We start from the raw sequence: 17,216 nt of genomic DNA on the forward strand, positions 1-17,216 counted from the left end.
AAAAAAAATACATCATTTAATTGAGTTATTAATTTATAGAATATTAATTTACCGAGGTTATACTGTATTTAAGTTAAATACTTAAGTCAAACAGTAATTATAGCAAACCGGAGTCCAAATTTGAGATGCAAACATACTGTACACAACTTCTGAATAAAAAATAAAAAAGATTGAAGCAAAATCTGAAAAACAAAAGGATTGCTCTGAGTTTCCACCTGTAACTCTTGCTGAAAATATGATTATGCATTGAGAATCAGATACAAACTATTACAACTGGTTCTTCTACTTCAGGTAAATATCTTACAGCGCTGACAAATTTGGTGCTACAGAAATCAAATCCAGTAAAACTGGGATGAGAAAGGAGTGATTTTTTCAAGGAAAAAAAGAAAATAAAGAAACCCTCACCCCAAAATAGAATTTAGAAATGGAAGCGAAAAGAGAGAGAGAAAAACTCACTAAGCACATTACAGTAGTGCAAAAGAATCTCAAAATCCAGACCATCCCCTGGAATTCAATTTGAATACTAGAACCGCTCGAAATTAGCTCACCCTGGATTCCGCCAGCCCTTGCTTGTGAATTTCCTGATCCACCTCTTGAGGACAGATGGGTGGACCAAATGTATAAATCAAGTTTACAAGTGTATATGGAACAAATCTTCACATGTGAATCACCTCAATGTTACAGCAAACCAGCCAGCAGAGCTCCAGGATCCGTCAAAGCTGCAGGATTGGTTGGTTGAGCTACTGGAGCAGCTGGTGGTGCTGGTGCAGGTGGAGGCGGTGCTGTTGGAATACTAACTAATTGTTCTTTGATAAACTCCTTCAGCCTGTGTAAGGAAAAGGTGGAGAAATGTAAGTTGTTAAAAAGTGTGGGTTGATAAACTTGTGGCACACGGCTTGGACATCAGATACATACTCAAATGTTAGTGTTGGGTCCCCTGAGGCAATTGTCATCCGCAACTGTGTGCGGTCTGCGGGATCTGTTTCAATTCTAATCTGAAATATAGAACTCAAAGAAACTGTCAGAGGGCTTTCATGCCAAAATTGGAATTCAAACAATATCAGCATTGCAAACTAACAAGAAGGAACTAATTGTGTGAGGGAAAAAGAGAGTTAATAAGTGATTATACAAAGCAACTTGTTTGGAAGAGGTCTCACTTTGTATTTTCAACTCTAAATCTGTAACGGACTCTAGCTACTAACAAATCCACCATACAAAATGCTCATTCTATGACAGCAACAGAATTACAAAACCATTTATTTAGCTCAAATAAAAAGAAAAATCCTTACCAAGCAAAGCATGGGCCGGATGCTCTCTGAGTAGAAGGTAGTACTTGCAATCAGGTTATTGGGGTTTGGGTCCTAAAACAGAAAATAGAGCAGTGAACAATTTGCTATATAACTCAAAACGAGGGAATAAGATGGAAAGAGAGAGTCACTTACAAGCCCTGGACAGACTGCCAACCGAGAGCTGGTAAATATGTCTGCCATGTCAATGAGAGACAATGGTCTTACACCTCTAACCTGTGTCATTAAAAGGGTAATAATACAATATGATGGTGTTAGTCAATGGAAAGGGATACAATATAGCAACATAATAAATGGCAACAGAACTTGCAACTGGTCATATTAATGAGACAAAAAACTCAAAGATTGACTGTTTAGATTTTAGACATCCTTGAAAATTATGAATGAAAAGGTAAGGCTACATCCTGTAAAGGCAGAGATTGACCATTTACATATTGATGCCGCCAAGGAAGAGGCATTTGTAAATTATTATAACTTGACTTGTAGGTTTTGAGATTTCTTGTAACCTAGTCTATTAGGATTTTTGACATAGATATGTCAATAGCACACTTGTTAGGAATCTTTGCCTATCATGGTTTTCCTTTTCCTTTCGTATTTGATTTTCTGTTTCTTATTTAGTTTCGGACCACTAGGATAATGAAATTATGAGTATTTTCATTTAGTTAGAGAGCTGTGGTCTCAAGTATTTTCCATTTTCTTTTTCTCCTGGTGCTTCTATTTCTTTCTTGTGGACAACTGTGGGCCTCAATAAATGAACTCTAGCTCAATACCAAATCTTAGCGAGACTAAGATACAAAGTTTCCCGACATCACATCACATGTCCTTCCTATCATGACTGATAAAGGAAGTGTATGCTGCTCTAACGGCAATTGTGATCAGTTAAAACAGCACTGGAACAGTGTAACAAACAAGCATGAGCACACAAGAAGAAAAATCAATTTCGTGAAAGCCTGTCAAAAGATCTATTGCCGCAAGACTTCAATATACTACTCTACCAACTAGGTCACATAAAAGGCAGCTATATCCATCACCATGAAACAGACCAGACGAAATGGTGATATAATAGCAAACTGAAAGGGAAAGAATTTTTCTACTCAACAAAAATTATACTTGTATTGCAACAGAAAGGCAAATATACATACAACTTCTTGAAGCTTCAGTGGTGGCCCTGAAAGTGATCTCCACTGAGGGAAAAACTCATCAGAAGACACTGTAATAGGCTGAAGAAATTTGTTCAGAACAGCTGGAAGGCGAAGCTTGACATTGGCCTACAAAATGTCCAAAAATTAGATAAGTGTAAAGATGAACATAGAAGGCAGCTAAAAATTAGCTTGACATTGGCTATTTCAAAGATTAGCAATGCAGAACACATTTCATATATAATGTACCATGTTTGTACCAAACTTGTACGAGAAGTCAAGAACAGCAACATCCCTGCTTGGATGGAGATTCATTATTTCAAGTGGGCATTGCACCTATACAACAAGAGGAGATAGTAAGGAATACTATAGTTGAAGAAAAATTACGACAAAAAAGGTGCCCTATAGTGACTAACAGCCAGTTCACAATTACAAGCATTTTTTACCTGTGCCTGTGGAGGAATTGTTTCAGGTACCAATGAGAGTTCGATTTTTAAATGGGCAGGGGGTAATATCTGAGCCCGAACAGAAAGAAGTGGAGAAGTGTTTTTGTTTCCCAAGAAAAGGACAAGACGTCCATGCTGAGCTCGCCACTCCGCTTTAATACCAATCTGCAAAATATTTGATTCTAAAATCAGGGCAGTTCTTGGAGAAGCTTTTGCAAACTGTATGGCCAACTTTAAATGCATAAAGGGAAATGGCTTAAGCATCCAAGCAAGAAAATTAACTGTTTGGAAAAAGGACACTCGTACCTGAATGTTTGGATCCTCGTATAAAACACCACTATCCTTCAAGCATAAAGCATAAAACCTTTCATTGATATTTCCAATTGGCTGCAATCATCATGAACAAACTCAGCTCGTCAGAAGCAAGAATCAAAATGCTATAGAAGTCATGTTACATCTGCCAATGCACAGCAGCTAAGATAGAACTGGATTGCATTATACATTCAAAGGCACTCAAGCAAATCCATCTGCCTACCCAATAAAAAGCACAAACGGTTTGAAATGGTAAAAAAACTTTCAAGTTTTCACCTCTAAATTTCCTGGACTAAATAGACAATAACAATATAACAAACTACATACCTGGACAGAATTAGCTTCCGTTCCTACAGGTACAATAGCTGCTGCATCATCCGCTGGAATTGGAACCCCTTCCAGTCCAGAAACTGCATTTGGCTCAAATTGGACAGCAGCTCCAGGAGGGCCCTCAATTGCCAGTGGACCCAAGAGATCACCTAGGAGATCTGCTGAAGGAGATTGAGGATCTACTGTAGCCAAAGTCCCATTCGCCTGGGACAATTCTTGAACTGCTGAAGTATGCTCCTGTCAAGATAAACATCAAACAGATTCCACAGTGCAACTCAGAAATTGTTTAAACATTCTTCCAAGCAAAACTCCAGGATTCATAAACACTAGACAAGAACTACCCACATCGCCACTCATGCTGGGAATCTTTACTAGACTAAGCTGGCCAACAGATTGAGGGGTCCCATTTGAAGGTTGTTGGTCTGTTACGACCAAAGCATTAGACATATGCTGCTGTGCCCGCAACTTAATAGCACTTTGCTCTGCAGTATCTACTTCAGCAACCTCAGCTTTTTTAATCAATGCAGACTGAAATTCAAAGTGAGAAACAGTTAGTTACAATAGCATGCAGCTGAATCCCTTAATCACAATCATTGATGAACTTGCAGATGGTAACCTAGAAAGATTCTTTATTCAGAAAAATTATTGAGTAAACACACTTACCTGACGCTCAGGGAATTTAGGCATTTCAGCCAATATGTCCATTAGAGCTGCACCTTTCCTACTTAATGCAAAATACTCAATTGCTCGCTGTTGTATCTCAACATCAATGCAACTCTCGTATCTATGACAGTACCAAACAGTTTTAAGGAGGTTTGCAGAATAACCAACAGATACCAACTTAACGCGGAGGATGAGAGGAGCAAAGTAAATCTTACTTGCTAAATATTGCCCAGACATGTTTCTGTAGTTCTGGGTCAGGGGGTTGAGTGTGCATTAAGATCTTAGCATACGTGGAAAGAAGAATTGGAATGGTAGTAGTTCTGCAGACACATTCATTACTCATATAAATGACCAGTGAAGACAAAACACAAGTTTGACAAAAAAGATAGAGAAAGGTTAGGTGTTCTTACGATACAGTAGGAAGCTTCTCATGTATGACACTAAAAATTTCCTTCGGACTACACCCAGGCCGTCTGGCCAAAAGGTGGCTGTACTCTCCAAGGAGATATGCACTGACCTGTTACAACCACATACGAATAGCAATAACAAGTCACACATCTCCATTCACCACCCCCTACTTTCTTTCTTGTATTGGTGTAATAACAAACTAGTAATGGTGTCAAAAGGTGTTAGAACAGAACTACACACCTTGACCATTGTCTCATGTATGGCAGGCTTGTCAAGATACTCTCTAGCCTTTGCTGCTGCATAAGGCTGATAAAATGTTTCGAGTCTCAGTTGAGAATTTCTAGATCGCGGTCTCTATAATAAACAAGATTCATTATGCTTAAGCCACAGATATTTTAATTACCTGTAGGTCTTCATTGTTTGTAACAAACTGCACAACACGAAACCATATATCATCGCTGACAAAATCTCCTGCCTTGTCAATCAATTGAAGGATCACATCCACGTACCTATGTTCAAGATAGATAAATAAAATACAAATTGATATTTGGGTGTTTCTGATTAATAATAAACAAATTATCTAGCCATGCTAAACTGGAAATGACAACCGACAAATGGTTGAGCCATGAGCTTTAGTTACTACCACTGTTAGAGGTTTCATTGGCACTGAAATTCTTACATCTAGTTAAACTATTATGAAGCAGGAAAGATAGTGCAGTGTCTCACGGAATGTAGAGCTATTAGTTTGCCACTAATATAAGCAGAATAATATGATAAACACCATACAAGAAATATGAAACCAAGCATTATAAGAAATTTCACATCCTTTAAGGCAGTTGCTAACTAGGGAGACCTGTCATTCCAAGTATGTATTTTTAACACCCGAAATCATATTCAACATCTCATTTTAGCGGTAAATGCCAATAATGTTTGTGACTTGAATTGAAGACTTGTCCATTCTATTTCCTCTAACCTATGTCCAAACAATAAAGAGATTATGCTTTCACTGCTACCATGCCCAACATTTCCCTATAGCTGACTGGCAAAAAATCCTTACCAAGACAAATCAGGAAAAAACTTTTCTGCAAGAATAGCAGCTTTAAGAGACAACTCCTCACGCATTGCAAAATCTGCTGTGCTAAGATACTGAACATCAGATAAAAGTCAGTGCACATTCTCAGTGCCCTACGTAGATCAATAAAGAATTCCAAAGGAACTGTGAACTAAATTCACGTCAAAACATTAGTCCATAGATTCAAAGTGTTTATTTATACCTGCAACAGTTCTTCCACTATGTCCTTTGCATTTGAAACATCACACATACCATAAAGCAAATCAAGAGCACGCCGACGGATACTGGAGGGAAAATTTGAAGTCAGCTAAAGTAAGTCTAAAGAATATATTTGATCTAAGCTTTAAAGAGAAGCAGTTGGCATTTAGGGCGAGCATTCAATAGTTTTATCCTCATAAACATTTGATATTCAATACACTGCGCATGCATCTGATCCACATCTGTGGCTTGGATGCCATCCTCTTTATAATCAATGACATGAAATACCCAAAAGGAAACAAAGAAGAAAAGTGCAGTGCTCATATGCATCAGAAACAACATAAAAAAATAGAAAACATTTGAAAAATGCAACACTCTCAAATTTAACCTGATGTCAGGATCTTTCAATGAGGTGATGATCTGAGCCTGATGTCTTTTAATGATATCATGCACGTCTGTAACCATCAACATCCGAGTCATATTCTCCTGCAGCAGAACAGCAATGCCATGTAATACTCAATCATGCAGCTATACAGCAGTAATTAGAGATTTACTCACCAAAGTTTCAACATCAATCAACTCTTGTAAGTTTGTTGAGTTGCTAAAAAAATAAAGTTACATCATCTCTATGACTTACCAAGCCAAGATAACGGATATTTGGTTCACGAACGGCAATAAATTTGCCAAGGAGGGCAACACACTGAGACATCATCTCTTTTTCAGCATCAAGGTGCATTACCTGCAAAAAGGAAATTAAGATCCAGAAACCACAACCAATAGGCTCGCAAATCATTGGTACTCTTGCAAAGTGAGAAGGGTGAGGCCTCAAGTTCAAGTCCCACCTTTGTCAATCTATCATCCATCTCAATAAATAAAACACAACACCAGGTCCCTATAAAATACTCAAATAACTATAAACTTTACTTCATTAATCATCTATTTATTGAAAGTGAGGGCAGGAACCAAATCACATGCATTTCCAACCAGAGTAGAGAGGCAATTAAGAAGGATGGTCTCAAAATGTCACCCAATGCCAAGAGCTTAAATGGTGATGTAAGCACCAAAGCTCATCAACTTGAAGGCAGTTCTTCCGTTCAAAATCCTTTTCTTTCTTTAGTCACATGCACATGAGAGGAAGAGAGGGAGAGAGGTGCTAGTATCCACACAACACAAAAAATAGATATTCAATTATGTTATTACATAAGCAGTAATAATACTTGCATTGAGAGCTTGTCCAATTTCCCATTGAACACCCAAATTCCCTTTTCAAGATAAATGAAATGATGCTTACTGAGCATCCAAATGAAGAACTTCTATAATGCTCTTTGTTTTGTGCCTATGGTTAGTTTCTGCAAAATCAGACAAGGTACTGCTGCTCCCACAATAAACCAACCACGAGCACACGCTTGTCAATAACAACACTGTACATTGTATCAACAAACAAAATCTAAGCTGTTCTATATAACATATTGATGCACCAACGTGCTTAATTGATCAGTAAACTTACAAGAGCAAGGGCTTCAAAGAGAACAGCATGCGATGCGTTGTTCTTATTTACATTTTTTACAACATCAGTTCCCATTAGTATCCGCTGTAAGACCTGAGACCACCAATTAGATATTATTAGAAACACAAATTCTAAGGAAAATGTCGAATTAAATTCTTTTAAAATAGTCATACCTCAAACAAGGATCTTCTAGTATTAGGATCTTCAATAGTTGGATAGTACTGAAGAGCCCTCATTGTCTTAACCTGTGTAATATCATTAACAAGAACTTGTCAGCTATAAATGGAGAAATTGCTGACAGCTAACATTCATGAAATTTAAGATTTACTACTTAAGAGAAAAATTGTATAGACTAGATCAGAGGTAATCAACTTCTCTAAGGATCTCATTTTTTTCTTTTTCTAAAAGAGAGAGACAGGACAAAAAGAAGAAAAAACATACATACAACATACATATGTGTGTGTGTGCGTGTATGCATGTATGTATGTATACTGACCTGAAGCCAAGGAGATGGAATACCATAATAAGTGTATTCTTGTGGAATATCCTGGTTCCTAGCAAGTCGCTCCAGTGTCTTAACACATTTTGGTACACAACTCCAATATGCTTCATGGTTATTTGACACTAAAGCAACAAGAAGACTCATACAAGACGTCAAAACACCAAGATCACGTTCATCTAACAGCTGTGCCATCCGATCCGACCTGAGGCATTGGAAAAAGAGAGTTTGATTTGGCAGAGATAAAAGGTAATTTTGGATAATAGTCCAATGGCTAATTTGCAAAAGCATACCAGCCATCTACATTGACAACATCTGGATTTTTTCTGTACAAGCGCAGCAAACATAATGCAGCCTTCTTTCTCACAAGTGGTCTGCAGCTACTAGAAATCTAAAACAAAAAATGGGGGGAGGGTCAGCTTTCAAAATATGCCAGTCAAGCTCACAATTTTTTTGCTATCCCTTACTAGTAACTTTTGAACATCTGGTGCCAATGATTCAGCAAATTCTCTCCCACCAATATTTCCAACCTACAAAGATCAGAGAGATATCATAGTTCACATGAGTGAGTCTAAGAGTTGTGAAATCAAATACATGTTGTAGAGCGAGGCAGAGAAAGGAAAGAGGGATGGACACTACAGAGAAAACAAAAGAACAGATAAATGTACTTTTCTGAAACATCTTAATAATATGATCGTGTAGTCTAGAAACAAGAAAAAGGTCTTCTGTTACCATACCATAGTCAAAGCCAGGCACTGAAAAGTTTCATTCCGACCAATAATATCATTGCGCACTGTATTTATTGCTAATCTGAGAAAATCATGGTTCTCATTGAGCAAAGATGATGTCACTATGTATCCAACCTGCAGGCATTCACAGAAAGGTGAAAATCAATTGAACACCAAAGTCGATTCATAATATAAAGAAAACAGGAACACAAGTACATTTGAACTTAAACTGATCACATCATGGAAAGTATAGCTTTGGAGAAAGACTTGACATTTATTTAAATCTCCAACGATTTTGAAGGCCTCCACTAGTCATTATACAAAATTTAGTTGTTATAATTGTATGGCTTTCACCTTTTATCACCATGTTAGTGGCTCCTATTGATTGGAGTACGTCCTTTGGATTATGGAGAAACAAGGCAGAATAACCATTGTTTTCAATAATTCAACTTATACAAGCTGATAACCATTAGAAATTGTGAAATGCAAAAAACAATTACCTGCTTTTCAGGGTACTTTGGTGCGGATATTAAGGAAACAGCTTCCATGTGACCAAAATCTACATCGTAGCCTAGCATGTAAATGTAAAGCATTTTCCAAACATATTTCTTCTTTTCATAAGGAGTCAAGCCCTGTCAAAAGAAACAAAAATGCCCATACATAACAGCTCTCTCGACGTTTAAAATACTGCAAGTGTTGTCTGATATAAATACATGCAAGAATTAACACCTGCATAGATTCTTACATGAGCTAGGTAAAAACATTCCTGTTATCCCTTGAGATTGTATTTTTCTGATGGTGTGGCACTTTAATAAAATTGCATTGAAATTTCAGGTAGATATTATGAACAAACGTCGAGATTATGTCGACCAAGGCACAAGATGCAGCAAAAATACAGTCTCTAAGAATGTGAGCAGAATCCTTGCTAAAACTTCTGTCCTGGTGAATGAGCCTAAACCCTCTAGTAAGAAAATAAACCTTTCTCTTCCCGAGAAATTATTAGGTGAACTTAGTTCACCACTTGAGATCATGGACCAACCAATTGTAGAATTATATATCATCCTATTTTGTGAATTAGAAAACTCAAATCATTTTTCTCTCACCTCTTAATAAATATTTTGTTTTTTTTTATAATCAAGGTTATAGCTTGTTTGTTTTAAAGTTGATGATGTGGATAGATAGAATGATATTTCATTCTACAATTGGTTGGTCCATAGTCTAGAATGGTGAGCCAGGTTCATGTAATCATTTTCTCCCGTGGCTTTTACAAACAAAATTTATCAGGCTTGAATGCAACTTTTTAGCCTCCCACCCACCAGCAAAGAAATTCAAAGATCTGAGTGCAATCTCCAAGACAGCGACCCACAAATTTGAAAAGGATTCTTGTTCTAATGAAAGAACTTCATCTTGAAATTAATGGGTTGCCAAAACAATAATCTAAACTTGTAGCCGAGTACCAGCATATCATGGTATCCACATTCATAGACAAACACCCAGCATATCATGGTCTATGCATTTCTTGTTTCCACGGAATTGGTCAAAACCAAAACATGAGTAACCAGCCTTAAAGTTTGATTGAAATCTAAAATCAGCTACACCAACACCCTACAGCACTGCAAGTTTGCATGTGGTACCTTGGAACAACATTGACAGAGTTCTTACATCTGAGATGGTAGGCTACTGACTTATTTGCGTTTCCCTTCTTACATACAAATATTCTCCACACAAGCCTTGCCTATCCTACGTCTTATTGAGCTCATCATTCGATCATATGCATTTCAATGCAACAAAAAAGAAATGTCATTTCAGATGCATCGCCAGTACACATCTACAGAAAGAGTAAACATTCAGACACACTACCTTAAAAGGCTCTAGCCTATTACCTAGAAATGCAACAAAAAAGAATATCATTTCAGATCATATGCATTTCAATGCAACAAAAAAGAAATGTCATTTCAGATGCATCGCCAGTACACATCTACAGAAAGATTAAACATTCAGACACACTACCTTAAAAGGCTCTAGCCTATTACCTAGAAAGAAAGATAGTATCTCGATAACAGAAACATCAAAGAAGCTCAATCTTAATGTCATTCACTAGCATGAGCTCACTCGACACGAACTCTTCGCTTTCGCAGCCCTAAATACTTATGCTATGAGAAATGCTAATCTTACAAAAAAAATAATCCCGCATTCACTTCCCGAGAAATCTCAACCATTAAATTTGCAAGACCCGTCAGTAGGGTCCACTCAATCAACGGATTCAGCTGAGTCTTACTCTTATGGATACTTGCATTAGCTCAGTTAAACTTGAAATGTTTCAAACTTCACTAAGAGCAAAAACACAGATTATTAAAAAAGAAAAAAGAAAAAAGAAAGACAATTCTTATAATTAAATGATGATCTAATAAATAAGAAATTGAAGCAATCAGTGCTAAATTAACATTCTCTATTTCTAAAAAGTGATTAAATTACATATAAAAAGAAGAATAAAAGAAAACCCTAACCTTTTCGTTTTTGAAGCGAGTACGGATATTGCCAAGCTCTTTATCAACGCGAAGTCTTTCTTGCTCTTTGTTTTGACAATTTCGAATATCGCTTATAAAGACAGAGAGTCCTCTCATGCCTGATAACGCCATTTCCCTCTCAGATCCAACAATTAGAAAGGGCTGATTTATTAATTAATCGATTATAATTAAATTAATCACCAGTTTTCCACTGCAAAATCGTCTTTCTCTTGAAAATAAGAATGGAGGTTAGATCTACGATAATGAGATCTTGAAGAAATGGAGATCTGAGTGTGAATTTGATGCATAAATGGTGAGGGAGAGAGGAAGATTTGACGAGATGATCTGTAGAGAGAGAAAGGGTGGGAGGGAGGGAGGGAGAAACAGAAATGAAGAATTTATTTTTCGTGTTTTTATTTTTCTTTCTTTTTTTCTATAGAGAGAGAAAGGGTGGACTGAGGAAATTTGTAAAGCCGTCAGGGTGCTGCGGGAGACGACTTTTATTTACTGTAATTTAATTTCATTTAATTTAACCTCTTAAAATCCAACCTGAGGTAAGCTCGGTAAAAAAAAATTAAATATATATATATATATATATATATATATATTATTTAATAAAAAATTCATAAAGTTAACGGATTAATAACTAAATTTTGATAAGTTATTGAATTAATCTAGATTTTTAATTAGATTAACCAAGTTTTTATTTTATTTTTTAATCTAAACCAATTTAAATTTTAATTAATTAAATTTTAGATTGAAACTACCAGGCTAATCCATGTTTCAAGATAATAGTTGGAAAATTAATGGAATTTTTTTATTAAAAAAAACATTAATTGGATATGGTTTAATTATTTTACTCTGGTTTCATTTTCACCTCACTATCCACATATTGCAAAAAATTTTATTTTCTTGAGAATTATTTACCCTTCAAGCGGTTTTCAGAAATCAAGTTCCCAAATTTAATATATTATTATATTTTTTTTTTTCAATTTTAGATAACAAGATGAGATATAAAACAAACCGCTTTCATTTTACAATCTTAATCAACAATTCAAGCCTGAGATGCATCTTTTATTTTATTTTTTTTGGTTTAGGGAAATGGACCGACCTGAATACACAAATTGCTTTTCCTGTATTTGAATTAAATTTTAAATTCTGTTTAAAAATGTGGTTAAGATTATATTTTAAAATATTCCTGACACTAAAAAAAAATTCAAATGAAACCTTAAATCTATATAGTTAATTATGTTTAAATTTTTAATATCCTACCAACCGCGGGTTACAGTTGTCATGCTGACAAGCCAAAGCATTCAAGGTTTCTGTTGATCCCATGATAGATGTCATTACTCTGCTTCAAGATGATGAATGGAAAAGCTTGGGTCCATCAATGGCTTCGGGAGGTAAGAAAACCTTAAATTCAAGTGCCTTTCCGGTCACCCGTCGAGCATAGACACGGTCACCTTGAGGAATCGGGAACTTCCGTATTCATTTCATGACAGGAAGAAGAAAGTGTATGAGACGACTTCAACTATTGCACCCCACTCGATTTTGCCCAATCTACGAACTGCATACCACCATAAATATTGTTGGCAAATCGCACACCAACAGTGAAAGCCATGGCTACAGGTGGGACACGTTTCGCCACAGGTGATGCTTCAACCAGGTGCTCCAGTCCATTAATAATTTGGTAGCGAGTGTTGGAAGATAAAGCAAGAAACACACCTGACAAGTTAAAAACCATAATCAGCAAGGCATCGATCGATAATTAAAAAAGAAGAAGAAGAATCATATAAACATGTCATCAAAATACCGATGGGAGAACAAAAGGTCTAGCCAGAATAAAAATTGAAAGCAAATTACTTGTGTAATACTAATGAATAAATGAAATTACTGCTGCAAAAGAGACTAAAAACAAAATGGAATTTTAAATGTTGCAGCATCGACTATTAAAACCTCAGTTCAGCTAGTTCGGAAACCAATAGCCAAAAAGACTGGCCAACAAAGTTTGCACTGATAAGTTGCCATTGTTACCGAATTAGAAACCAGAAGTTGGAAAAAATTATACTTAAACATACCCCAAAGAACCGCACTTTGCACAAGAGGTGGAACAGGAATGTCCTCATCTGATTTCTTTATGCTTCTGATGATAGAGAAAAACAAAACAAAGCAATTAGCACTTCATCTCCAAAAGAACAAGTATCACCTTTAGTAAAAAAACCACCACTGTCATAGAGCATTGTATTTTTTAGCAAGACAAATAAAAATAGAGCTCTTATGCAGCTTCAGCTTCTTAAACAAAACATGTAGAAGGTTTTTTTTTTTTTGTTACAAGTAGAAGATAGAACAGGTAAATGCAAACGCAAAGGTATCGTTTTCAATACAAATTTCTCAGCTATATATTTTCCAGCTGCAACAGGGGCATGCGTTACTCAGTAGATTTTCCTCTAACATGGGAAACCATGCACTCTTATTCTTCAATTTCCCTGGTATACTCAGCAGACAAAACAGAATAATATACAATTTAATTGTTAATGAAAAATAATTATGAGAGAAACTAATGCTTAATGGCCCATTTGCCAGACCAACTGCAGAGTACAACTGACAATCTTAAGACAGCCCAAACATCTTGAAATAGAGAGAGTAACATCTTTATGAATATAAATCAAATTTCAATAGAAAAACAGAACCAGCCAAATTGCTTGATATGGCATTCTTAAATGATTTAGAAGTCAGAACTAAAGGATACATTTTGTATAAGAAAAAAGACTCAAGGATATATTCATAACATCACAAGGCCCATTCATTTAGGAACAACAATGAAATAGAACGAGAGAGAAATCATGAAGACAAAAGGAGTACCGTTTGGCAGTCATTATTAGATTAGCAATGCCTTGGCCAATAAGTCCACACCCAAACCCAACTGAACCATATAATACACCCTGAATACAGAATTTCCAATAAAGTACATCAGAAGCAGAAGAAAGTAATTGTAAAAGTACCACTAGAAGCATAGAAAAGCAAGGACTAAATATGAAACATGCATTCGAACAAAGTTCCAAAAACAGGAGTTGTGAAATAAGATACCAATAAAAACTAAAATGCACCCTCCCTTTGGGGTGTCAGTTTTGAGGATTTCTGAACATGCAGCTATACTTGAATCACAAGTGGTACCTTGTAAAAGTAGGTAGCAGTGCGCTGTTTCACAGAGAATTTGCATCCTGGCCTTTCAGCTTCAAAAACACTGCAAAAAAAATAAAAAATAAGAGGCTTTGTGAAGGAAGCAAGAAACCAACGGTATATTCTCAAAATTGAGAATCTGCAATAAGAGAATGTGAATGGAAAAGGGAATCAACACGGTACAACATGGTACCCTTGAATAGAAATGCTTCTCATTGCATTTATATAGTAACAGTTACTTTAATTTTGTATCAAGTGGTCAAACGCAACTCTCCAAGTGCTACATGAATTCCTGCATATATTGTCATTGAAGTAAACATTCAAGAAGGTCAAATCCTACGATAGCTAAATGAAGACCTAAAGGTCACCATCAAGTTCTCGTCCAGCCAAAGCAGCATGGCCAATAAAGCCCTATATGAATTTTACTAGCAAATGACCATTTCCCTCACTAGTCAAGCAGCACGGCAAGGTTCTAACCAATGAAGTTGAGTTTATAAAAATGGCTAGAGTATCTCAGCTGATTAGAGCATTAAAAAAAAAAAAAAAAAAACCATTTCAATATTCTAGGCAATATGGTGCCTAAAGTTCAAATCATAAAGCAACACTACTCAAGTTTAATATTCAAGGGAGAAGATATAACCTGCTAGGAAGAGCCGCACATGCCTGCTGTATGCTCCCAAACAACCCACCTGAAACAGCCGGCTTCCCAATACGAGCATAAGGAGCTAGCAATCCAACCAAAGCAATGTCGACGACAATCCCAACCAAAAGATCCGCCGCATACAACTCAAACTCTGACCAGAAATCCTTTCCCCTCTTCTGGACCTCCGCAAACGTTGCACAACACGAATCGATAACTATCTGCAACACACATCATCAACAAGAACATTAATCTCAATGCATAATATGAATACTTCAAATTCAAATAACCCCGCATATACAATATATAAAAGATTACCAGAAACAAACCTCTGTTCCAACTTTGAAAAGAAAAGAAGGATCAGCAAGCATTCGATTACGCAGCATAGTACAGTACTTCATTAAAAAACCTAGTGGCCAAGCTGATCCCTGCAGTAACAGATTTACAATACCACCAATATCAAACAATTATTATATTTATTCTATTAAATTCTAAAACGAAAATCAATAACTTTATAAAATCATTAAAAAAGACCTGCAAATCGAGGTAACGAAGGAGAAACATTTTGCGAATCCCGATAGATTTAGCAGCTTCCATCATATCAGCAGGAAGCTCAACTCCACGTGCCTCTATTTCCTTCATTACTTCCTCGAATTTCATTATCGGTCCAAACTCCTTCTCCTCCTCACTATCACCACCGTCTCCTCCACCTCCTCCTCCACCACCACTACCAGAAGAACCTCCACTATCACCTCCACAACCATTATCGCCGCCATCAGTTCTCAACTCAGAAGCAATATCCAAAACCCCGGGATCATCGTTCAAATTACCGTCAGTAACGGTACCGGAGGTAGAATCAGAAAAGGAGCATTTAACAGAGTGAGTGTTATTGTTGAAAGAGCAGACTAATTTTATTGGATGAGAACGGAAGTCGTTGCGGTGGTTTTTGACGGAACTGAAAATCTTGACGGTGAGATTAGCGATCGGAGCGACATCGTTAGAAGCAAAGGAGTTGGAGAGAGGGGAGAGTTTACAGTACAGCGAAGAAACTGACATTATTTTGTTTCTTATCGAAAAATGATTTTTTTAAGTAATACTATTAAATAGAGCTTAGTTACTGTTGTCTCGACTGAGACAACTGATTCTTGACTCCGATTTGATCTGTGGTTGTCCGGCGAGTCAAAAAGGCAAAGTCAGTCGTCTATTTGGTTTTTATTTTGTAGTATGTTGGGACTTAGGAGGGGGGGTTACTAGGTTTAGGAGTTCGGGTAGTGTCGAGTGAGAACACTGGTTTGGGGGATTGGATGCGGTCGAGAGCACAGAGATTGGAGAGGATATTTTGGGGAAAGTCCCTTGATTATGTAGATTATCACGATTAAGTACTCAAACAATGTTTTTTTAATCTCAATTGAGTCATCAAAAGTTTAGTCTCAAGTATTTTATTTTTTTTTCATCAATTTTATTGTAGAAAAGGATCCAAAATTGAAGGACTCTTTCGATATTTGACCAAAAACACTCTCGAAACGTCGCCTGAGAGATTCGAACTCTCGCGGGGAAACCCCATGTACTTAGCAGGCACACGCCTTAACCACTCGGCCAAAGCGACGTTGATGGAAGAAGCGTACAAAGATATTAATTTAAAACATAAATAATTCTTGAAGTTTCTTTCCTCTCGCCCTAGAGTATCTTTCTTCCTTCTGGAACTAATTTTATCATTCCCAGGTCTCCTTGAAGTGTTTTTGGGCAATTCATCTTTTCTTGATTCATGGCACGTTTTGAGGATAGCTTAGCACTCCCCTGGCTTATTCTTTTGCAGCAGAACTCCACTTCGAGGCATTTAAGTTTCTTGGGATCCTGAATCTTGGCGACATTTTGCCTTCATGGGCATGAAAATTGGCACCCTAACAAGACAAGCTTCGCGCCAAAACCCATAAAGGTTCCATCAACGTAACATCTCAAACACACCATTAGGATGTTAGAAGCAAATCCAAAAAATGCTGCTTGCTTTGCTCGTTTTCACCTGTATCTTCAAAAGGAATGCCGAAAGGCTTTGCAGACAAATTCCACATGCATTAGACTTAGTTCTGTTTTTCCCCTAAAGCAACCAGAGGCTCTAGAACTGCAAGCCTGTGGTTCCAGGAAGAAAACTGCAGCTTATATTAGTTGATGTATACCATGCATTTTAGAGAGCCGAATCATCGTCAAAACTATCCAATCCATAAACTTGAAAACATACAAATTGGAACATCAAACATAAAGAAAACAGAAATTAGTCAGACT

The 17,216-nt window shown here is 36.7% G+C and overlaps 2 protein-coding genes and 1 non-coding gene across 4 annotated transcripts; all 3 read right to left on the bottom strand.

Moving 5' to 3' along the window:
- Window positions 1-224: 224 nt before the first annotated feature.
- LOC118045528 (AP-2 complex subunit alpha-2) lies at window positions 225-11,564 on the bottom strand. 2 transcript variants are annotated; one of them, XR_012170735.1, is made up of 28 exons: window positions 11,117-11,564; window positions 9,110-9,241; window positions 8,619-8,744; window positions 8,349-8,411; window positions 8,175-8,272; window positions 7,879-8,086; window positions 7,556-7,627; window positions 7,383-7,475; window positions 6,513-6,614; window positions 6,264-6,361; window positions 5,880-5,961; window positions 5,663-5,751; window positions 5,009-5,114; window positions 4,846-4,911; window positions 4,608-4,714; window positions 4,413-4,517; window positions 4,198-4,318; window positions 3,880-4,062; window positions 3,532-3,771; window positions 3,199-3,279; window positions 2,893-3,057; window positions 2,696-2,782; window positions 2,450-2,575; window positions 1,443-1,523; window positions 1,290-1,361; window positions 916-995; window positions 457-826; window positions 225-323 (listed from the first exon to the last, which is right to left on the bottom strand). XR_012170735.1 is itself a non-coding variant. In XM_035054188.2 (27 exons), the coding sequence occupies exons 1-27, from the start codon at window positions 11,246-11,248 to the stop codon at window positions 679-681; spliced, it is 3,063 nt and encodes a 1,020-aa protein (XP_034910079.1). In that variant the 5' UTR covers window positions 11,249-11,564; the 3' UTR covers window positions 225-678. The 2 variants fall into 2 exon arrangements, 1 of the variants encoding a protein (XP_034910079.1); XM_035054188.2 differs by having other exon boundaries at window positions 225-826.
- A 701-nt stretch (window positions 11,565-12,265) lies between these two features.
- Window positions 12,266-16,284, bottom strand: LOC118045529 (protein RETICULATA-RELATED 1, chloroplastic). The gene is made up of 7 exons (XM_035054190.2): window positions 15,471-16,284; window positions 15,266-15,364; window positions 14,937-15,157; window positions 14,291-14,360; window positions 13,979-14,058; window positions 13,195-13,259; window positions 12,266-12,841 (listed from the first exon to the last, which is right to left on the bottom strand). Exons 1-7 carry the CDS (start codon window positions 15,990-15,992, stop codon window positions 12,648-12,650), a joined length of 1,251 nt encoding a protein of 416 aa, XP_034910081.1. The 5' UTR covers window positions 15,993-16,284; the 3' UTR covers window positions 12,266-12,647.
- A 176-nt stretch (window positions 16,285-16,460) lies between these two features.
- On the bottom strand, window positions 16,461-16,542 carry TRNAS-GCU (transfer RNA serine (anticodon GCU)). The gene has a single exon. It is a non-coding gene; the product is annotated as a tRNA-Ser (tRNA).
- Between the last annotated feature and the right edge of the window lie 674 nt (window positions 16,543-17,216).

This window comes from Populus alba, chromosome 9 (assembly GCF_005239225.2).
Source record: "Populus alba chromosome 9, ASM523922v2, whole genome shotgun sequence".
NCBI classification, from domain to species: Eukaryota; Viridiplantae; Streptophyta; class Magnoliopsida; order Malpighiales; family Salicaceae; genus Populus; species Populus alba.